Below are 22,171 nucleotides of genomic sequence, written 5' to 3' on the forward strand. Positions count from 1 at the left end.
CTTCCCTTGGCGCCAGGGAAAACAGAGCCAGGGCAGCAGGAGGCCCAGAAGAACACAATGTTTTATTGAAAAAAGTCAGGCCTAGGCTGGCCGGCTCCATTTTGCTCAGCCTGGTGGGGATCCCTGCCCACAGTAGCCTGAGCCAGGTCTTCCTGCAGGGAGGCTGGGTCAGACCCCCCTCCCGTACTGCCTCTCCCCCTCTCTCTGGTGGTGACATCCAAACAATAAATATGCAATAAATAGCGCTCCTGGGCCGGCTGCCTTCAACCCCGCGTAAGTCCCCACCAGTCTCCGGTCAGAGCGGCCCTTCTAGGGTGCTGACGGACAAAGCCCCCAAGCCTCAGGGTCCTGCTGGACCTCCGATTCATTTCCATCGCCAGGCCCAGGTCCAGGCTCTGTGGAGACCAAGCCGAGCTGGGTCCAGGGCTGCCCAGGCACAGGGGTGGGGGAGATGATGGGAGGAAGCTGTTACCCTGGACACCTCCACGCTAGGCCACACGTCTGCACTGGACTCAGGAGTAGATGGTGATGACTTCACGGCCACCGCCGCGAACTAACAGCACCCGCTCGAGGCCCTCAGTCAGCACCTCCAGGAACTCCATGTCTGCAGGGCGCGAGGTCAAGGAGGCAGCGCCAGGGCCAAGAGGCACCCAAAGAAGGCGGAGGGAACCCGGCCCTCCCCAGCGCTGACCCCGCCCCGCGCCCTCGCCCCGGAAGGATACAGTTCTCATCACCCTCGCTGTTCTTGGGTGGGCCGGGCATGTTCAGAAGGACCAGGCGGGCATCGTGCGAGCGCGTGACGATGACCTCGTTGAGCTTCACCGCGGTGTGCATGCGGCGCACGTTGGACTGGTCCCTGCGGGAAGCGCAGCCCGTCACCGGCCCATCCGGCCCACCCTTAGAGCTCACCTGCCCCATCCCACCGACACCTCCAGGCCCCGGGACGGCTGGTCCACGGCCACACTCACGGCTTGATGTGCACCAGCTCCCGGAAGTTGTCAGGGGCGTGGCTGGGGTCCCAGGGCTCGGCCGCCATGTACTTGTCCCGCGTCCACGTCATCTGGATCTTGTCGGCCCCAGCCGTGGACTCGTCCTCCTCGTCCGAGTACAGGCTTTCCAGCCGCAGGGCCGAGTGCCGGTCCTTGACCAGCTGGGCCTGAGCGCAACCAGGAGGCAGCCTCAGTGCCGGGGCGGGGAAAGGCGGGGCTAGCCGGCCCATATGCCCCTGGCCTCGGGGAAAGGGGCACTGACTGCGGGGCAGGAGGGGGTGAATCGCTCTGGCGTGCCCGCTCCAAGGTGTCTGCAAAGATCTGACCCTCCCACCCGCGCCGGGGCTGAGCCGAGAGGGACACTGACTTCCCGTTCCCGCTCCGTCTTCGTCAGCCTCATCTGCCGCAGCATCTGGGACCGCTGTTCCATCATCAGAGTTCGCTCGTAGGTGTACGCGGAGATGTCGCTGTTATGCTGGGGGGAGGGCAGGCCGTGAGGACTGGGCTGTGCGGGGCAGGGGAGCCACAGGGCCCCGCAGGGGAGGCGCTCACCATCTCTACCACCTCCACCTCCGCCTCGAGGCGCAGGTGGTACAGGAAGACGGCCAGATCCTTCTTCATCTGGATGCTGTTGTCGTCCATTTGCGCCACTGTGAAGATGCGCATCCGGCATTTCCTCCACACCTGTGGCGACAGAGCAGAGCAGGTGGGCAGTTCAGCCAACCCTAGCCCCGAGCGCCCAGGCCCTCGCACCAGGCCCCGCCTGCCTGGCCCACCTTGTGTTGGCGCAGCAGGAAGGGCAAAAGCATGAGCATGCCGCCGTCATGCACAATCCACCACACGTCGATGTGGCCCTCCAGGTAGCGCTCGTGGTTGCTGGGGTAGAAGGCGATGTTCTTGGGCACGAGCAGGGCCAGGTGGGCAGCCGTGGTGCAGCGCACAGTGTCTGCGGAGGAGGGCATTGCTGACTCCCAGCCTGAAGCCCTTGTTCTCTGGCTTCGTCTGACCCCGGCCCCTGAGCCCCTAACACACCAATAAAAGTCTTCCAGGCACGTGGGTCTTCACTCTGCCGCCAGCCATAGGGCCAGCCGAGCACCACGGAGTTATGCCTCATGCCGCCCAGGCCGCAAGACTGGATGAGGTGAGCTAGCCCCTCACGCACCTTGCTGGCTACCACCACCTGGCAGAAGCCCTTCACTTTCTCAATCTCCATCATGTTCTTGATTGTCTGTGGGGAACACACCAGCGTTAGAAGGCAAGGCCTCTCCTCTTCCGGGCCCTTTCCTAAGACCCCTGGGGCACACATCTACCGGGGGGAGGGGAGAAGAGCAAGCTGCCCACCCAGGGACCATGTTTTCTAAATGGGAGGGCCATACCCCTGGCCCCAGGTGCAACCCAGGCCCCTCAAGCCCAGCTCACACCCCCACAACTATAGCAGGTACCTGCTCAGCGGCCTGGGCCTCGCCATAGCTCTCCAAGAAGCTGCCCTGGATGACAGAACCGACGATGGTCAGGCCCTTGCCAGCCTTAAGCTGGGAAGCAAAGGTGAGGAGCCGCGGGTACTTCACGTGAAGGTCCTCGTCCAGCTTCAGCAGGACCAGCAGCTGAGGCCTGCAGCAGCAAGGTGAGGAGGCGGGGCCGGGTTTCCAGGGGCTCCTCTTCTTCCCTTTTCAGCCCATAGGCCACCACATTTGGGTATCAGGGATCCAGGGGCTCAATAACAAGAGGGGGCCCTTTGGCAACCCCAGGAAGGCGCATATGGACTAGGGAGAGGACCCTCCTACCTCGCAGTGCTCCTTAAGAAGGTCTAGTGGCCCTGGCCAGCCTGGGTGTGCACTCACCGCCAGTTCTTGGTATGCGGAGGCCCCTCTTCAAGCCGCAGCAGTGCATAGCGGGCAGCACTTAGGGACAGGCCTCGGATCCCATCACCCCACTCCTTCTCAGCCCTGTGGACACCAGCATAAGCTGATGAGCCCCTGCTCCCACCCCTCTGGAATTCCGTGTGTATGTGAGATGATGGGGGGCAGGCACTGAGGCTCGGCTCTCCCCAACCCAACATACAGACCACCCCACTCACCCTTGGTACTCGATGTACTTGTAGATCATGCCCGCGATGAGCATGGCGACCAGGGCATAATACCAGGAGGAGACAAACATAAGGGCCAGGCACAGGCTCATGCCCAGGAAGGACAGTGTCCTAGGCCAGAGAGCAGGGAAAGAATCAGGGCCAGCCCCGCAGCACACCATGCCAAGCCCCCTCACCGCTCACCAATAACAACTATGGCCCAGGAAACTCAAATGCCAGTCAGAACGGGGCTCTGGCTGCCTCAGCAGCGCTTACACTGGAGGGCTGGGCTCAGGAGCAGACTCGCGCTCACCAGTGATAGTACTTGAACCGTGGCCGCCAGTTGGGGGTCCTCAGGAGCGTCTGCACAGCACAGGCCAGGTTCACAAACAAGTAACACATCAGAAAGAACCTGCAGCACAGGGATGGGTAGGTACGGAGCGGCCTTAGAGGCAGCCAGGGGCCTGAGCAAGAACTGCAGGATGTTAGGGCCCTGCCTTGGGGACCAGCCAGGCCAGCTCCTCACAGCTCTACTCCCACACCTTCCTTCAGAGCCAGGTCTTAAGAGGGCGAGCAAGTGCCAGCCGGCAGAGGAGGTAGAAGAGGGCTGCGGGCTAGGCCACGGCCAGTGGGTATGTGGGCAAGGATGGTGCTGAGGGTGCTCAGTGTCTGAGTGGCTCGATCCTCCTCAGGCCTGCGCCCTGGATGACCAGATGGATCACGAGCTGTCAGGAATGTGGGGAAGAGGAACAGGTGGGGGATGAGGGCATTCTGAATGCACTGAATCAGAGAGACTGTGGTGGGCATGGAGGGACAGGGCATAGCCCTCTGGGGAAGACAGTCAGATGAGCAGAGGGTGGCGGGGAGAGGCGCCAACTGCCACCCTTAGCCGGCAGGAGAGGACGAGCAGACAAGGAGGCAAGAGGACTCAGCAGAGAGGGCATCTGTGGGCGAGCCACACGATAAAGACTGAGATCTCTCTGGTTTAGGCAGTGAGGTGTCACCACCCAGAACGACTGTAGCAAGAAGTTTCATGTGCACATGTGTGGGTGGAGCTGTGAACCGTGGGCGAAGGGGTGTTTTGGGGAACAAAGGAGTGCTGACTCTAGCAGGTCCAGCTGTGGCTGGGGGAAAGGCAGTGTCAGAGGGGAAGGGGAACCTGTCAGGCCTTCAGGCATCGTAGCCACACAGGCCAGAGGGAGCACTGGCAGTAGGGCGAGATGCATGAGAAATGGAATGGGCCCCACGGGCAGAAATGAACACAGTAAGCACAGAGCCTCTGCCGCAGGTACCCCCAGAAATTGCCCTGCTAGGACTGGGCGCTTGGCTGTCTAGGAATGGAGGGATGCTGGCCGCGTGGCTTGAGGAATCTCCCACAGAGGGCTGTGGGACTGGCTGGTCTCTTTATAACTCCTCTCTCAGTGCCAGGCCCACTCTAGAATGCAGGATAGGCTGACCCCTATCAGGCCCCCTCCCCCTACAACCTGCCTGACATATCTCCCAGCTGCACCCTCAATGCCAGACAGGGTCACAGGGAGGTGGTTTGGGCAGCCCTGAAGGAGGGGTGCTGAGGGTGTAAGGAGTCTTTCCCTAAACCACCCCCCTGTCCCCGTCCCAGCTCACATGGATAGAATGGGGGCCACCATGTCAAGGGAGGCAATGAGGATGCCCAGCTCAGCGATGAGTGCCGTCAGGAGGAGGGCCCACGTTGGTTCACCATTTGCCTTCCCGTGGCCAAAAACCTGCAGCACCAGACTCAGTGGGGTCAGTAAGGGGAAAAACTGGTCCTACCTCCCAATCCACAAGCCACAGCCCGGCCTCTATGATCCCCAAGTCCCTCCTCTGGGGCTCAGGCCACACCCTTCCTATCCAAGCAGGTACCACAAGTTCCTTGTCCCCCATCTCTCCACGCATAGATGCTCTGGATGAGCCACGGAAAGGCCATGATGGTTCTGGGCCCACGTAGCTGTGCCAACAGCAGGGCAGGTAGCTCCCCAGCTTTCAGCAGCTCCCCAAGGATGGCTACGTGGGCCCAGAACCCACTCTGAGCCCCAGTAGGACAGACTGCACACATGTCCCTACTCTCCCCCCGAGTCAATGTGAGGGGCTGGGAACACCCAGCCTGTGGGGGGCATAGACGGGCTCACCCGGAGGAAGGGGATGATGTTGTCCTTGGCGATGGCCTGCAACAGGCGAGGTGCCCCAGTGAGGCTCTGCAGGCCGGCGCCGCAGGTTGAAAAGAAGGAGCCGATGACAATGACCCAGGGTGAAGGCCAGGCCAGTGTGCCTACCACCAGATTCCTGCTGACGCCGTCGCCGTACCTGCAGGGGCTGGGCTCAGGCCATGGTCCATGCTAGGATAGCCCCAGGGCCCTGAGTGTGGCTGCCCAGAGTGAAGGATAGAGGGGTGAGGAAGGATGGCTGTGGTGGGCACAGCTCTGGCCTTGGCAGAAGCAGCCAGTTTATCAGCTGCGACTTCCCCCCTTGGCCCCAGCCCTGATCCTCATGTCATCATCCTCTCAGAAGCAAAGGTCTTGGTGGGGCCTAACCCACCTGGTGGTATAGACCGCCACTGACCACCAGCAGCCTGAGGACACGTGTGGGACATGTGTATGTGCTGGCAAAAGCGGAGCGCATGGCCACAGGGTGGGGCCCAGCTCACTCACTTGTCCCGCAGCACCACACCCTCGATGCAGGCGCCAAAGAGGACCACGCTGCTGAAGTCTGGGGCTGTGTCAAGGAAAGTTAGCCTCACACCACTGCTGCCCCCCTACAGGCCCACCTGCCCCTCGCCCTGGCCTTGGTGAGCAGCCTCGGCTGGGATACCTACAACTGAGGGTTTCATGTTGCGCGCATTCTTCGTGTGTGCATGGATGGCACGTTTGTGCATGCCTGCTAGCAAAGCGTATTCAGCCAAGTCCTCCTGTCCCCCTCCCCGTGCACCCCAGGCCTGGCAAAGGATACACACGAGGGAGGTTGTAACGATGGCCAGAATGGTCCCTACTGGGATGGACTTCTGGGCATCTCGGAGGTCCCCAGAGCGGTTTGAGCCGGCCATAATGCCTGCAAAACAGACAAACTCCCTCAGGGGCTCCTCAGGAGAGGGGGCAGAGCTGGGAAGGGAGCAAGAAGGGCTCACCTGTTACAGAGGGAAAGAAGATTCCGACCAGCACGGTGAAGGATGTGGCAATATCTGCTACCACGAACAGCGGCAGGTTCTCCTTCAGGCCAAGGGCGTCTGTGGAAGGCAGCCCGTGCTTCTCCACAACCTCACCCTTCTCCAGGTAGGTGCTCCACAGGTTTTCTGTGGGGGCAGCAGTGTCATCACTACAGCCCCACCTACTGCCAGGAGCATTCTGGGGGCAGCCCAGCCAGAAGCTATATAGATATGGGGCCCTGGGGGTGCAGGGGGGAGGTTTCAGTCCTGTGGCTGCAGCATCAGTCATAGGGCAGCTCTGGCTACAGAGATACACTGTCTGGTTAGAAATCTGACAGGCAAAGGTGGTTGAGCCACCATTGCCAGAGCCCTGCCACTGCCTGCCTCCTAGACAGAGGCCCTTTATGGTTCTTGTGAGAACAATCCCAGGCAGCGTCAGGGGCTGGTGGCAGGGGAGAGAGGGGCTGCCAGGACTTTCCGGGTGCTACTGCAGGCCTGGGACACTGGCCAAACAAGCTCTGTTCAACCAAAACCTAGCTGCCAGGAGCCAGGCTGAGAGGACACTGCTGGGCCTGGAAAGCTGCCAAAGCTGCCCCCCATTCCCGAGCTTGCCACACAAGGACGGCTCTGTACTCCACTCTCCTGCCATGCTCATCCCCTGCCTCCTGCTCAGCCTCATGTGGGGCAGGGGCAGGAGGATGGGTGTGAGGACGCACCCTGGAGCACACTAGCAGCTGCACCGGGGATGCCAGGGATCTCAGTCACATTGTTGAGCAGGAAGTAGGGGTCACAGGAATCAGCAGTAAGGTTGGGGCTGAGGCAGAAGAGGCTCCACAGCCGGGTGGCCATGGTCTCATTGTCCACCACGGTCGTCTTGGCACAGATGTCAAACTGGTCCCGGGACAGGGTCCTGTTGCCCAGCATGCATACCCTGTGGGGGGGGGGGGCAAAAGCACAGGCACTTGTTCAGCTGCAGGCCCCAGGCCTCTGGGACTTGGGGCATCAAAGATCTAGATGTATTTCCAGGTTACTTACGGAAACACAGGAGGGTCAAAAATAGATTTGAGGCCGCCAGCGTAGATCGAGAGGATGGAGATGATCACACAAGCCAGGAAGAGGGAGGCAAATTTGTTTACATACTTCACACCAACAAACACCACCAGGGTCATAAAGGTCAGAAAAATGGTCCCATACACCCGCATATTGTTCAGCGTGGCACTCGATGTGTCGTGAGTGCTGGCTGGGTGAAAAATGGCAGCTGGTGGGGCAATGTAGGTCTGAAACAAGACAGACAAAGAAGGTTCACCTTCCTATTTGGAAAGCGAATTCTGTCATTTTGGTTTCCTTACCACATATTATATAACTCTATATCCAAAATGTCCAGAATATACAAATCTGATAAAAGACAGAAAGCAGATTAATGCATATGGGATTTCTTCTGGGAGTGATGAAATGCTCTAAAATTGTGGGGTTGACTGTGAATATATTAATAACCACTGAATCACATACATTAGGTGAGTAGTGAATTGTAGAATATATGAATTTTACCTTAATAAAGCTATTATCTTAAAAACAAGAAAGGGATCAAGACCCAGGAGCCAATCCGAATATGTAGACAGCCAAAATGGAAGAGTTTCAGCAACAAAAGAATAAAACAGAATAAAATAAATATGGAGGACTCCTTACTGATATCAATGCATGGTTGAATAAATAAATGAGGACAACAAAAATTTTTCTCACAGAAGAAATCCAAATAATAAATGTAGGAATGTGAGAAATAGAAAAACAAAAAAAGCAAATTCCCCAAAAGACTGAGGAGTAAGGTTTCAAACTGCGGTGGAGGATCAAAGGTAGGAATAGTCAGGCAGTGCCTCTAAACATCTCCAACTAGCTGGACCCCCAGGGGTGCACTTGTATCCTGTGCTCCCCACTAGCCGGGGTAGCTCATTGGGGAGTAGGAAGCTGAGTCAGAGCACACATGGCCCACGGAGGGGGCACTGAACTCTAGACAGGGTCCTGTGGCTGCTCACGCTGGTTTAGAGAAGACCAGAAGCTGGATCTGAAGGCCTCGGCACAGAGCCCTGGAGGGTGACAGCCTTGGCCAGTGTCCACACTGCCACTGAGCTAAATACAAGAGTTTCCAGACCTCCTGCCATGGCTAAAGTGGTGCTGGGGGTGGACAGAACATCGACAGCCGAGGTGAAGGCAATGTGGCCCAACTGTCAGGGGGCAGACAGGGAACTGCTTTTACATTCCCTATGAAGTGAGGAGGCCTCTCATAGTTCCTCCGCCCATCCCAAGATGCTGGCCAGAGATGAAGGGAGCATGAGCAGCATGGGCCTCAGGGAAAGGGGCTATTTGGATAAGACCAGAGTTGCCCAGGGCTTAGCGTGACTCACCAGCAAGATCTCAATGGCTCCTAAGATATACATGGCTGCTGCAAATGTTGTTCCCAAGTAGAAGCACAGGCCCACAGCACCTCCAAATTCTGGTCCCAGTGAGCGGGAGATCATGAAATAGGAGCCCCCAGCTACAACAGAAAAGTATATATGGTCATAGCTGGTTCTTCTTCAAAGGGTCTCTGCCATGACAATTCACCACAAAAACCACTTTTTCCATTTATAGATGAGCGGAAGGGTTGGGAGACTTGGCCAAGGCTGCCTGTTTAGTAAGCGGTCAGGCGGGGTTTGGATTCCATTCCCATCAGACTTCAACAGCCAGATCATTTGGCCCAGCGAAATGACCACTCTGCTGGAGCCGTGGTTAAATGGCTGGTGTCCTTCAACTCCCTGCACTTAGGCCAGTCCCCACAGCCTCCTCCGGCTGGATGTGTCCTGTCACTGTGTGCCTGACCCTCCCAAGGACTGTGCCTGTCCTTCAGACCAGGACAGGGACTGGGTCTTGACCGTTTTTATTTGGTCCCCAGGGCCCAGCACAAGGCCTGCTACCTGCTGAGTGACCACGGCTGACCTTCTTGCCCTGACTGTGCTTCCATCAGAGTCTAACACCCCTGGTAAGACTGAGCGTCAACACTGGGTCCCAGAGCCAGTGAGAATGCGGGCATAAGTGACCCCAAGTTGTGGATATATCTGCTGCTGATAAAATTTGGGGAAAATCTGGGAACAAGGATCAAGAAACTTTAAAAAGGTTAATTCCTTTCATGCTATAATCCACCTCTGTGACCCTTTCCTAAGAAAACTGCCAGGGGCATGGACAGGGATTCAGTGCAAGACTGTTCATGACAAGATGTTCACAATAGTGAAAAAGCAGAACCCAAGAGCAGGAGAATCATCACATAAATGAGATAATATCTGAGCGATTCTGTTTGAAAAAAAGAAAACAAAACCAAACTACTTCAACATTTCAGAAATACATACAACCTCCGCCCCCCCACCCCACACATATACAATTATACCAAAAGACTAATAGTTATGAAACAGGATAGTGGGGTTATGGGTGCTTTCAATTTTCCTTTCTACATTTTACTTTAAGATCTCTAATGGTAATCAATATTGCCTTGTTTCCCCTATTACTTTATACTAATATTAATAAGGCTGTTATTTAAAAAAAAAAAAAATAGAGGATCCAGGTACAAGTGTCATCCTGAATAGGTAACTATCCAAACTCGAATAGGTTGAGCAACAAAATAATAATAGTATTGGATTATGACCCAAAGAATAACATAAAGGGCCTCCCTGTGGTGCAGTGGTTGAGTGGTGGGTTGCAAAGCTGCCCGCAGCCTCTGCAGCGCCGGTTCGATCCCCGGCCGCCGGGCGAGGGTCCCACATGGTGCACAGTTCTTTCCTGCCACCCACTGCTCCCCTCAGCAGAGTATTTCGTCAGTCTGCCTATTCTGTTCCCCGCTCTGCCCCTGGTGAATCCTCTCACCCTCCCACGCTTCTGACTGTACCCAGTGCTCGTATAAATAAATAAATAAATCTTAAAAAAAAAATTTATTAAAAAAAAAAAAGAATAACATAAATATCCAGGAATCCATACTGCTAAAAATGCATGGTTGAATAAATAAATGGGGAACATAAAGGAGGTCTCGGAAAGTCAAGTTCAGTCTTATCATCCATGCAGAAGACCCTCCGCAGTGTCTTCCCAGTTATTCAGTGGGGGCCAGACAACTTGGCTTGGACCACCAGCATGCCCCATCACCTTTTTAAAAAAATTGCTTTTATGCTAAAACATTACAGAACCACAGAACAGCATAGCAGCCTCCGACCGTCAAGTACTCCTTAGTGTTGGCAGTGTCCTGGAGTCAGGAACTAGGACCCCTGGTTCTGGTGGGGGTGTGGAGTTGGGATGTGTGTGTGAGGGTTCCTGGGCATGTCAAGGTGCATTCTGGGCCCCTTCCCTCCATCAGATCTACAGTGGTGCTTACCTACCTGGAACCACGCCGTTGGTGGCGATAGCACTCATGGAGATGGCCGTCAGCAGGGTCTGTGGAGAGGAGGGCCTGGGTGAGAGCTCAGCTGGTGGGCTCTGAGGGTCAACCAAGCCCCTGCCCCATGAGGACACTCACACAGCAGCAGCAGATGAGCACAATGAGGAGGGCCTGCAGCACACCAGCGGTGCCCACCATCCAGGTCAGCCGCAGGAAGAGGATGACCCCGAAGATATTCTGCAGGCAGGGCAGGTACACTCCCATGAGGGTGCCCATGCTGGGTGCCTATAGGGCAGGAGGAAGGGGTGCATGGAATATCAAATTCACCAGGGAATGCCAGCCTCTGCTTACACAGCAGCCACCTGAGTGGAGACCCGAGTAGAGTCCTGGGGAGCACTGGGACAGTATAAAACCTTATTCTTATTCTTTTATCTTTTTTTGTGCAGAAGAACTGGGGTGTAGGTCAGAGGTGTGAGGGATGAATGGATTCACCAGAGACACACTGGGGGGCAGAAGAGGCAGATTTACTGAAATACACTATCAAGGGTACCAATGGGCGAGACAGGAGATCTGCTGCGCCATATGTGGGTTAGCTCCCTGGCCAGGGATCAGGTGATAGTGCTGAGACTTAATCCCTAGGCCACCAGGGAGACCCAAAACCTGATTCTTTTAAATCCCCACTTGAGAGCTTTTCAGTCTCTTCTGCTCTCAAGGTACCACTTCCCTCCTTTTCTCTTTCTGTTACACTTCCTGAAAGAGAGATCTAGCAGGCCTCAAGTCACCCAAGCCAAAGTCCAAGAAGCAGTCCTTGGCCCTCCATCTCTCCAACCCCCAACTCCAGTCCGGCAGACCCCAATCCATGCCCAGTCTGCCTCTCAAGCTGCTCCAAGATCAGCCTGCCTTGTCTCAGCCTTAGTCCCCCCACTACAGGGAACTAAGTCAGGGTACCTGGATGGTGCCCTCTCCTCTTGCATCTGCCAAACTCCACACTTCAGGCCACTCTACTGGCAGAGCAGGTCTCTGAAAACTTAGTCCAACTTCATCCCCGCTGAAAACCCTGTGCAATGTCTACCCTGGAACCCACAGGTTGGGTCAGATTCCTTGGTTGGGGTCACCAGGTATGCCTCAGCACCTTCATCGTCAGTCCCTGACCCTGACACATGGGTCTCACAGTCTCTGAACTGAGGCATCTGCAAGGTTCTGCATAGGAGGGTTAGTGCTGCCTCACTGTCTGGCAAACTCTTCAGTTAAACCTTCAGGTTTAACTGTTGATTCTTCCAGGAAGTTTCCCAGGGTTATCTTAGATGGAGTTTGTTACTTCCTCTGCATCCCCTCAGCATCTGACATCTCCTTCTATCGCAGCAGGTCACTGCAGGTCAGACTAATCATTCACTCAAGTGTCTGTTGATCATCTGGGGTAGACCTGGCTTCCACTGTTCCATGGCAAGCAGGCCCTGCAGGTCCTGGAAGAAGTGCTCCTGAGTTTCGCGAGTGGTGCCTTAGAAGCCCCCTGGGATCACCTGTTGGAAAAATCCTCCCTAGAGAATCCTCACACTCCCTCAGACTGAAGGGCAGGTCAGGAAGTCTAATGAGCACATCTAGGCAAGGTTTCTCAACTATCTAAGGGCAGAGGATGAAACAGAGGTAGGGCTGGCACCTTCCTGACGCACTAAGGCCCCATGAATGCAGCAGGGCCCTCAAACTTCCATGGGAGTACCAGAAATGTCTCCTGTTGTCCTGGAGCTGGGGTGAAAGAACTGTGTGGCCATAGGAACTCTTCTGGAGGCTCCTGGCCCGGGAGTGCACCTGCATGCAGTGCAAGGCACCAAAGAAGGGCCTGAAACCCTCCTGCATAGTATAGGTGACAGATTCACCTCATCTGAGCTCTGTCTGAGGCTCCAGACCACCCACTAGATAGTGGCAACAAGTGTCCAGCCCCACCCCCATCCTAGGCTGAGTCATTCTGAGAAAAGGGCAGTGTGGGAAAGGGCAGGGCCGGAAATGTTTTGTGCATCCCCAAATAACCTCTGGCAGCCTCAGAAGGTCGCCAGGCCAGAAACTGAGCGGCTGCCATGGAATGGCTGCCTTGGGTCTTGGCTTGGTCGGGTGAAGGCCCGCCCTTCCTAGTTGAAGCCTCCTTTTCTGAGGCCCCTGCTCAGACCTTCCCTGAGTGAGGCCCATAGCTCAGCAGTCCCAAAGCCCTAACTTCCTACTGACTCTCTATCCACTTGACCAAGCTCCTCCTTCGTCCATGGTTTGGGACACTCGTATCCTTCTCTAGGGCCGGGTGAGTGAGGCGGCTAAGTCATGGCTGGACCCAAGCACATATGCAGGCTCCTCATAAGAACAAGGGGCCATGGTCCTTCACCAACCCAGGCTTCCTTTCAGCACTGTTGAGATGCGCACTACCCTTTCTTAGGGACTTTTTCATTCACAATCACAGCTCCTTGGAAGGGGAAGCTCTTACCTAAGGTTCCTACCACCCACTGCAGAAAACACTTAAAGAGACTGAACCTCCCATGCCCCTCCTCCCCCACAGGGCTGGATGGGCAGAGTCAGAGATAGGATTCTCTTTCTGAAGTCCAGAAAATGCCAGCAAAATCACCAGCAGCAGGATAGAGTGGGGATAAGGTGAGATCTGTGTGACCTCAAGACCTCAGCTGCCCTCTCTGAAGAGTGGGCTGATTTGCCTTCTGAAGGGGCTAGGTGAGGGGGACACATCAGTCTGTCTGCCCTCTCTCTATCCCATCCTCACAAGGCCCAAACCTCATAAGCAGGTTTGAGGCTGGAAACCCAGTTCATGCCAACCACGAGCTCCTCTGCTTATGCTGACTGAGAAAAGAATACAAGAGCCAGTGCAAGACGCAAACTCCCTGCAGATCACAGAGGCTTCCCAAACCTCAAGGAGTTAGTAGATGGAGAGAGAGGGCTCTTGGCCTTCAACCCAAAAATATAGGGGAAAAAATCCCAGCCCTCAGTTAAACTGAGCCCCACCACACAGGGGAGCTGAGCAAAGGTGTGTCCCACCTTGAAGAGAGAGGAGGGCTGAAGGGCTGAGGCCCTGAAGAGTGGCCAGGGATGGAGTTAGGAGAGGGATGGGAAGCCCCAAGAGGCAGTTCCTTGCTCCTATCACCCCATACTCACCCCACCCTGGCACTCAAGGAACCCAGGGGCTGTTGGAGGGGTCAGTGGAACCAACACAGAGAGGGAAGGACAGAGGGTTGGGTCACTTGCTCCAGATAGCATAGCCCTAAGGGTCGACTGGGGTCCCGGCTCCAAAGGTAATACCCTTAATTGAGCCCCCTGATGCAATGCCAGTGCTTTGGCATTCTGCAAGGCCATAAATCTCACAGTAAATCCTAATGATATGTGTTGACCTTGCCTACCTGAAGAGGGAAGTGTAGGAAGGAACCTCAGACTAGTTACCTAATGCTCCTGACTCTCACTCAGCCTCCTCATCTCCCAAACAGAGATAAAACTATCCACTTCATAGCTTTATTGTGAAGATGGGAGGCAAGAACCCAGGCCCACCGCTGAGCAAGGTGTCTCCCACACAGTGAGGGCCAAGTAAAGGCAGTGCCACTCTCAGTTATTCCTGAGGGCCTCCTTGACTCTCCACCCCCGATGCCCACCCCTGAGGAGATCCCCCTTAGCCCCTTTTGAAGTTTCTTTGACCCCCAAAGCATTCAAAGTCCATTTTCCATAACCACCACCCCTGGCACCCACATCCCCTGGGATGCCCACAACTCTGGGGGGAACTGCTAATTCCATGGTGTTGACTCCATCTTCTCAAGTGTAGCCACTCTGCTGCCCTTGACCAGCTTACCTTGGCTGCTTTCCGGCGGGTGCCCACCCCACTCTCAGCCTCCTCATGCTCCTTGGCACCCTGTGTGAGGTTGGTGTAGCTGACAAGCTTGCCCAGGAGAGATGATACCTTTGGGCGGATGTCCAGCTCTTCCTGTAAACAGAGCCATAGGGCAATTTGGCAAAGGGCCCAGCTGGCGCCAGGCTACCTGTGTGTAGCCAGCAGACTAGCCTCTGGCTCTGTGCCAAGCCCTGAGGCAGGCCTGGGCCTGATCCCAGCTCTTGCCTGGGGAAGCCCTAGCCAGCCGACTGGGCAGGTTGGGACGCCCCACCCAGCAATGCAGCACTCAGTTCAGCCCCACCTTGGCTATAGTCGCCACTAGCCCATTCGTGAAAACCACCTGCCTCCAGGGCAGGGCACAGCTGGCAGATGGGAGAATGTCACGCTTCATCCAGCCTGTTCTGCCTGGCCACCTCCCAGCTACAAATGGGCTTCTGGGACTCCCATCTGCATTCAACTCTCCCACAAAAAAAGCCACCCTAGTCACCTCAGGGAATCAAAGAAGTCAAAACAGCGGTGTCTACAACGAGTTTAGTCTCTCTTCTCTGCCAGAACCCTGATCCTCCTGAATGATCCTCCCCCACCCCAGATCCCAGGCCTTGTGGCTAACCCACCTTAATCCCTGAGGTGGAATCCCAGCCCCCTAGGTCACACCCTGGTGGAGACAGGTCAAGGCCTCCATGGCAGACTTTGGCTGCTTTCCCAGATCCAAAAGCCCCTCAGGCCTCCAGCTCCCTGGCCCCCACCTAGGTCTAAGCTTTGTTCGCTCCTGTGGTCTTTGCAACGGTGTCTCTACTTGCCTCTTGCCTACATTTAGTCTGTTCCTGTCTGTCAGCTCCTTACTGACCACACTCATAAGGTTTGGAGTAAGAAGCAAAGATGCAGGTCTTTTGGGACATGTGGAAAATGAGGAGCCTAGAGACTTGCATGGGGTGGCTGACTGTAGATTTGACTTGAATCTGAAAAGATAAAATTCAAGTTCAGAAGCAGGAAATTGGAGAGGAGCCTACAGGGGCTGCAGCTGTACAGAAAAAGGGGAGAACTAGCAAGACAGACTAGGCCTCAGTGAACTTGAGGGAGAGAGAGTTGGAAGATCGAACCAGGATAACAAGATAGAGTCCACAGGAGTAGAAGGAAATCGTGGACTGAGAGAAGCCCTTTGAGTGGAGGAAGAGAGAAAAGCGTGAGGTGGGAAAATTCTGTGTGGTGGTCACCTTGCTGAAGGGCTGTGTGGAAGGTGAGTACCCCTGCAAGTGGTATCAGGTGGGGTTATGAGTGGCCTCTGGGAAGGCAGTTTCAGTTCAAAGGGCCATGGGAACCGCAGCCTGGCTGCCAAGGGAGCGAGACAGACAAGGGGAGACTGAAGGAGGAGTCGAGACATAAGGAGACCCAACCGTCCGGCCTGCTGCTTAACTAAGACTTGGGTCCTGACAGGCCCCTGCCCGCCCACCTGTCTGCCACACCTGCCGCCCAGAATGGCTCCTCAGCTACCTCAAACAGTGCCAGGTTCCTGTCATAGTAGTCACTTCCTCTGGAACTCTCCAAGGAACACAGGAAAGGGCTGCTCTCTCTGTGGTTACCATGTCCTGTGGAGAAAGAGGGACAGAATCCCAGTTACCAGCTGTCTCCTGAGAAGGGGCCCTGCCCTTCTGAGGCCAGCCCAGAAAACACATCCGTGGAGCACTTTGGGGCCCAATGTTACCAGACTGGGTCTCAGTTTCCCCATCACACCCTGAGCAATCTCCTTGGAGGTCCAAAATTGTCAATGGCCAGGGACCAAACCACGGAGCATCATTTTCTCTGGCAGAGGGATGGGCGTGAAGGGCACGTGTTAACAAGGAGGGGCGGAGCCTGTTGGGGTGTGGTCAGTCCTGGCCCCCCCTTACGCCCCTCGCACTCTCTGGGCCCTTCTGGAATACCCAGAGTGCCAGGTGCCAAGGGCTCAGTGTCCTCAGGACCTGCCCGGGTGCTGCCCTCCACATAGATGAAGCCACACAGGGTGCCTTCTGCGGCCATGGCCGGCCGGCCGCCTGCTAGCGACCCCACCATGCACCGCGCGGGGGCATCCGAGAGGACAACCTGGGGCATGCTGGGAAGGCGGAAGTGGCGCGGGAAGCCTACAGAAGCGCAGGGGCAGGAATGTTGGACCAAGCAGGGTCTACTGGCAGGGGACACTTGCTCCAGTACGGGTATGTGGCCCACTCCAGCCTTCACCTGCACCCCGACCGTCCAGACCCCTGGTCCGGGTTAGTGGGACGGCGCTCAGCTCCGAAAGTACCTTGCAGAAAGGAGCGACATGCCTCTTTTCTTATAAACTTGCCAGACTCAACCCCCAAAGCCTGTCTACTTTTCCTGGCCCCCCAGCATATACACTCTTCCCCGTTCTCTGAACTTTGTCCGTCATGAGTCTCAGTAGGTGACGTTCTCCACTTTCTATCAAGCAGGCAGGAGACACCAGGTATTCCTTTCCTAGAAGTTAAGTGATTTCCCCCCTCCTGACAACCTGGCAACTGTGGCACTGGCTTAGGGCTTCACAGCAACTTGGGAACTGGCATTTTGGTCCAGAGGAGCCAGGTGGTGTTGGATGGCAGCGACTGTGGCAGCAGTGTTGGCCTGGTGTCCAACAATGGAGGTGGTAACCTTAGTGTCATCACCTACTCAGACTAGCAGAGTATTCTGGCTATGTACCCACCAGGCCTGGTTTTGTGAGAGCTACCTGCCAACCGTTTCTGTTTAAATAGCCCACAATTCATTTCCCTTGCTTTGCAGCAAAGAATGCTGAATGATGCTTCCTCCTCCATCTGACGTCTTGCCAACCGTATGAGACTTATCTTGCCTTCTCTGAGCCAACAAGCACTGAGCAGGTGCTGTTCTATGGAGTCTTTATTTCCGAAGAAGACTGATAGGTAAGGCGTCCTGATGACAAGTCCAAGACAAAGTCAGCCTTTTCCCCCCACAACACCTCATCTGGTAAATTGGACTAGCTTAGTGGGCCAGGTAGCTTACAGAGTGAGCTACACCAAAAGGGTCACTAGCCCATCCAGCAATGGTAAAGCCTCATGAAATCCATGATGCATGTCCTTCTTGACACTTGATGACATCTGCTGTGCCTTGATGCTTGTTCAGGGTCAGAATAAAGAGCTACAAGAAAAATCTGATAACCCAGTAACATTGTCTGTTGCAAAGACAGCCTTCAGTGAGAAACCTCTAAAAATTACTCTTGGATTTTTGTGACCAAAAAGTGTCTCCCCTGAGTAAGTCAGATGCTTTGTCAGAAAATGGCGGCTATAGAGCATATCTTATTTCTTTCTGCCTTGAGTTCCAGGAATCTCCAAGGTAAATTAACGCCTGATATGCAGTTACCACCTGCCTCATCTGAGTCCTTGTCCCTTTTCTGTACATGGTTCTGATATTTCTAACAGTAGCAATCCTACGTGGAGGCACTTTTATTGCATCTCTCTTCCAATCCTTTTGTGGAAGTAGGTCAGAAATAAGTTATAAATATTCTAAACTCATGTAGTGCACCCTGCGCCATCATTATTGCCTTATCTGAGAAGACCACACTAGTATATAGAAATCATGAAGGTAAGCACACAGCAGTTGCCCCAAAATGCCTCTGGATGGTCTTCCAAGACCTAGCCAGTCCTTTGTCCCTTCAGTCATAACTCCAGGGCAGAGACTTCCCAACGGTTGCCTCACAGGTACTGCTCACAGCAACATTCCAGCAGATACTACAGACCCACTTAGTAACACGGAAAGTAAAGATTCAGAGGCACGGTCATCCGATGAGAAGGGGCAAACCTGGGTCTCAGGATACACCAGAGCCAGGTATAGTTGCTAAGCTACAGGTTCCCAACTTGTCCTCTGGGTCCCAATCCCTCCCAGGATGCACCCAGGGATGCAGCACGAGCCTTAAACTACAGAAGACTATATGGGGTTTGCAGTTTGGCTCTTGATGCTCAGAAAGAAGGCTGGCAGCCTGGCTTGGATCCCTGGCCTTCCCCGTGTGACCCTGGACAACTTACTTATCCTTTCTGTGCTGCCTTGGTTTCCTCTTCGATAAAGTTGAGATAGGAACACCCTCTCTTCCAAATTCCCAAATGCACTGGAAAGGGACAATCTGGTGCCAGGCACTCTTTAGTGTTCCCCAAAGCCTCGTTTAAGGGCAATTCCCAAAGAACTATGGGAATGTGGGGGGCAGGAAGGGGTGTCTAAGCAGTAGCTGTGTGTTTGTACTGCTTCCAGCTATTCCAAAAATTTCTGGGCAGGTCCGGGCCTGCCTGCTAAGCTGAAGTTGCTCAGATACCACCTGAGACCCCTGGTAGCCCCCAAGTATAGCTTGGGCCTGGGGGGGCTGTATGTGAGGGACATGTATATATGTGGTGCTGCCGGCGGCCATGGAAACATGCCACCTGCAGCTGGGGATGTAGCTGAACCCCATGCTCACCATTGTCTGCTTGGGGTGCCTCTCTTAGAACCTCCCCACCCCTTGTTCTCAGCCCTGAACAGGTAGTATGAGCAGACTGATTTACAGCCCTCAGAGACCTGAGATTCAGATCCCAGGGTGAGGTACCCCAGGAGATAGTCATGAAGCTCACTGTTTTTGTCACCCCTGATCCTCTGTAGTCCCCACCAAGAAGGATCATAATCACTCACCAGGGCGCAGAGTGTCCCCCATACTGCAGCCACAGCCAAGGTCTGGCTGAAGAGGAGGAAAAGGGAGGAGGGGGGATGGTGGGAGGAGCTGGTCCAGCCAGCTGGACTCAGCCAATGTGGCTCCAGGTCCCTCCAGTCACTGTGAGAGGCCAAGGTGGGGCCAGAGTCTCCGGTCAGCTCTGCCTGCCCACTGGCCCAGGCTGATCCTAGGGATGCAGCCAAGCCCAGCTTCTGGGGAAAGCCTCCAAGGGCTGACAGGTGAAGAGGGATGCTGACTCCTGCTGGAACAAGGCTAGGGGCGGGTAAGGCCCCAAGAGTGGAGTCTGGGGGCCATGTACATGCACATGCCTGTAAAACCTCCATGTCTAGCAGCTCTGTGCCGTCTCTGTACAGGACAGTGGGTGACACACACATATAGTCATCACTCACGTGAGGCATGGTTCAGTTCAGAGAAGTTACCATCCCAGATCAAGATCTTATGACCTGACACATGCCATCAACACACGTTTCTTGCATGTGGGGCCCCTCAGGGAGCAGTGGCTATGAGAATAAGCTACCCTGACTCCATCAACACCTTGTGTTACCTACAGCTACACACTTGCACAAGCACAGTTACACACTGCGCACACCCCAAGAGCAGGCCCTAGCAAGGCAGCCCCTGCGGACCTCCTGGGGTAGGAGCCGGGAGAAAGGGGCAAGAAGAGAGGCAGGCACCTGGGAGAAGGGAGGAGGGACTTACTTCTGGGGCAACCCTGAGGCCTAAGTTAAGAGCTAGGGTGGTGGAGTCTCACACCCTAGATTTGGCTCCCCTGGGGCAAGCTCTGCAACAGCACCTTCCACTCCTTCCTAGACGTAACAGGACCTATCCCTAGCGGGGAGTGGGGAGGATTAAACGAGTTCGTTCACGTCAAGCGCCTAGACAAGCCTGGCCAGTGTTTAAGCGAGTGCGCCACAGATGCCCACTGCACGCACAGAGCCGAGCTGGGATCAGCGCGAGCGCACGCACAGTCGGTTACCCACAGACCCCTCCGGGAGGCACGCCCGCCTCTCCTGCCCGCCGGAGTACGAGGAGGCGCGCGGGAGCGGCGAGGCGAGAGAGGGTAGAGTCAGGGGCAGCGCGCACACGCAGAGGCGACGCGAGAAGAGGGCTCGGGGCGATGCTCGGCGGGCGAAGGGGCTGCCATCCGGGCTGCGACTTGCTCGCAGCCGGAAAGGCTGGAGCTCGGGGCTGGGCGCTGTTTACGCGGGGCGGCTCCGCTCGTCGGGCCTCTTCGGCGGCCACGTCTGCAGCCCCCGCCCGCGGCCCGCAAGGGAGGAGCTGGGGCGCCGAGGGCGGCCGACCGCGGGCGCCGGGGCCGGGCGAGTCGTGTCTGCGCGCGGAGCAGGGGCCCGGCGGCGGCCGCACAGATCGAGCGAAGCTGGCCCGCCCCGACGTGAGCGCGCGGGGCCGGTGTCTGCGCGAGCGGGTCCCGCGTGGCGACCACCCTGCCCCCGCCGGAGCCCCCCTCCGGGCGCGCCCTCACCGTCCGCGTCCTCCCGCTCGGCGCGCTCCCCGTAGTCCACCCAGCTGAGCCCCTCGAGGTTGTCATAGTCGCCGCGCCGCGGCCCGTCCACCGGCACCACGGTGAAGTGAGGCATCGCCCGCCGCCCCGGCCCGCCAGCCCCGGCTGTCCCCGCCGCCCCGGCCCGGCGCGCCCCGCCTGCTCGCATTCCTCCCCGCTGCGCTCACTTCCTCCGCCCGCCCCCCGGGCCGCCCCTCCGGGGCGGGGGAGCAGGAGGGGCTCGCGGCGGCTCCTCCCCGAGGGGGGGCCCGGCGGAGGGAAGCCCCCGAGGCGGGAGTCCCACCGCCGCCCCTGGCGCTGGGGAGGGCTGGTCCCTGTGTGGCTTGGGGTGCGGCGCCGCCCTCTCTGAGCCTCAGTTGCGGTCCTGGTAAACCGGGGACGTGCGCTGCCACCTCCCGGAGCTTCTCTGAGGGCTCGGTGGGGTGGGGCGCGGGGGGCGCGGGGGCTGCGCCCTGGGCGTTCCCGGAGAAGGCTCGGCCGGGCCGGCCCAGTCCGCGGCCGCTGTCCCATCCCTGCCTGGGCCTCCGACCGTTCCTCGGGTGCCCCTTCCCCGTCTCCATCATCTCTGCCTCCCACTTTCCCGCGCGCTGGAAACCGGCCCCTGCGGTGCTTCCCGTCGGTTCGCTGCCACCTTCCTGCGGGAGGTGCCGAGGGTTTCCAGCCTCCCGGGCCTGGGGCTCGGGCTTCCGGGCAGGAAGGACACGCGCCTGGCGTCTGGCCCCGCCTGCCCCCTCGGGACTCTACCTTGCATTCTTTAGCCAGATTCCTTCGTTTTTTAGTTTCTCTTGTGCTGCCGCACCTCCCGGGGATGCCTTCGCCCTAGTTGTTTACTCGCTGGCGCTCAACTTTTCCTTGGCTTTCCACCCCACTGCCTCCGGTAGAAGATCCGGGGGCTTTGCTTTACCATCGCTGGGGCGCCTTCCAGCCGTTTGCTTCTCAGTCAGGAAACCTCAGCGCCCGCTCTCCTGGTCTGTCCCCGTTTCCCTCCCTTCTAGGGCTCAGAGGGCTTCAGAGCCTTGGGATCCGTTGGAGGATCCGGGTATCTTCCCGGGGCCCCCAGACCTCGTGCCCTCCGACCGCCCCCTGCCCCGGCCTCCTGCCCCCGGGTGGGAATCAGAGTGACCAGCCCCGGGAGGACCTTCTCCCCAGCACCTTCTGGCCGCTCCCCCAGGCCTGGCCCTCCCTGCTCGGGCCACCCTCAGCCGCCCACAGGAGCGGCACCCGAATGAATCCCCGTTCAGGGGTTCAGGGTAGAGTCGTGTTTCCTGAAGAGAAAGCCCCAGCTCCTCTCCTGACCCACAAGGCCCTGGCCCCATCCCCCACCCCCACCCCCAGCCATTCTCCTACCCCCCCTCAACCCTTCTTTCACTTCCCCAAACTCGGGGATTTTCTGCACCACATCGGGACATTTCACAGAATGCTTTCTACACTCTGTCTGCCCTCACTTACCAAATCCCTCCCCATGGGCACGTCTCACTTAGCTTCTT

At 56.7% G+C, this 22,171-nt stretch overlaps 1 protein-coding gene across 6 annotated transcripts; it reads right to left on the reverse strand.

Moving 5' to 3' along the window:
- Positions 1–42: 42 nt before the first annotated feature.
- SLC12A4 (solute carrier family 12 member 4) lies at positions 43–21,503 on the reverse strand. Of its 6 annotated transcripts, none has more exons than XM_054696924.1 (24): positions 21,429–21,503; positions 15,958–16,052; positions 14,428–14,559; positions 10,740–10,886; positions 10,603–10,657; positions 8,611–8,741; positions 7,247–7,488; positions 6,928–7,142; positions 6,194–6,358; positions 6,019–6,117; positions 5,721–5,778; positions 5,202–5,376; positions 4,678–4,796; positions 3,368–3,466; positions 3,067–3,186; positions 2,831–2,935; positions 2,432–2,600; positions 2,022–2,217; positions 1,766–1,935; positions 1,542–1,673; positions 1,357–1,464; positions 969–1,156; positions 723–856; positions 43–604 (listed from the first exon to the last, which is right to left on the reverse strand). In XM_054696924.1, exons 1-24 carry the CDS (start codon positions 21,433–21,435, stop codon positions 513–515), a joined length of 3,153 nt encoding a protein of 1,050 aa, XP_054552899.1. In that variant the 5' UTR covers positions 21,436–21,503; the 3' UTR covers positions 43–512. The 6 variants fall into 6 exon arrangements, with proteins under 6 accessions (XP_054552899.1, XP_037371839.1, XP_037371840.1 ...); XM_037515942.2 differs by lacking the exon at positions 21,429–21,503 and adding an exon at positions 20,646–20,811; XM_037515943.2 differs by lacking the exon at positions 21,429–21,503 and adding an exon at positions 19,123–20,236.
- Positions 21,504–22,171: the final 668 nt, after the last annotated feature.

Source organism: Talpa occidentalis, unplaced genomic scaffold, assembly GCF_014898055.3.
Source record: "Talpa occidentalis isolate TD23 unplaced genomic scaffold, MPIMG_talOcc4v2.1 talOcc4.17, whole genome shotgun sequence".
Lineage (NCBI taxonomy): Eukaryota > Metazoa > Chordata > Mammalia > Eulipotyphla > Talpidae > Talpa > Talpa occidentalis.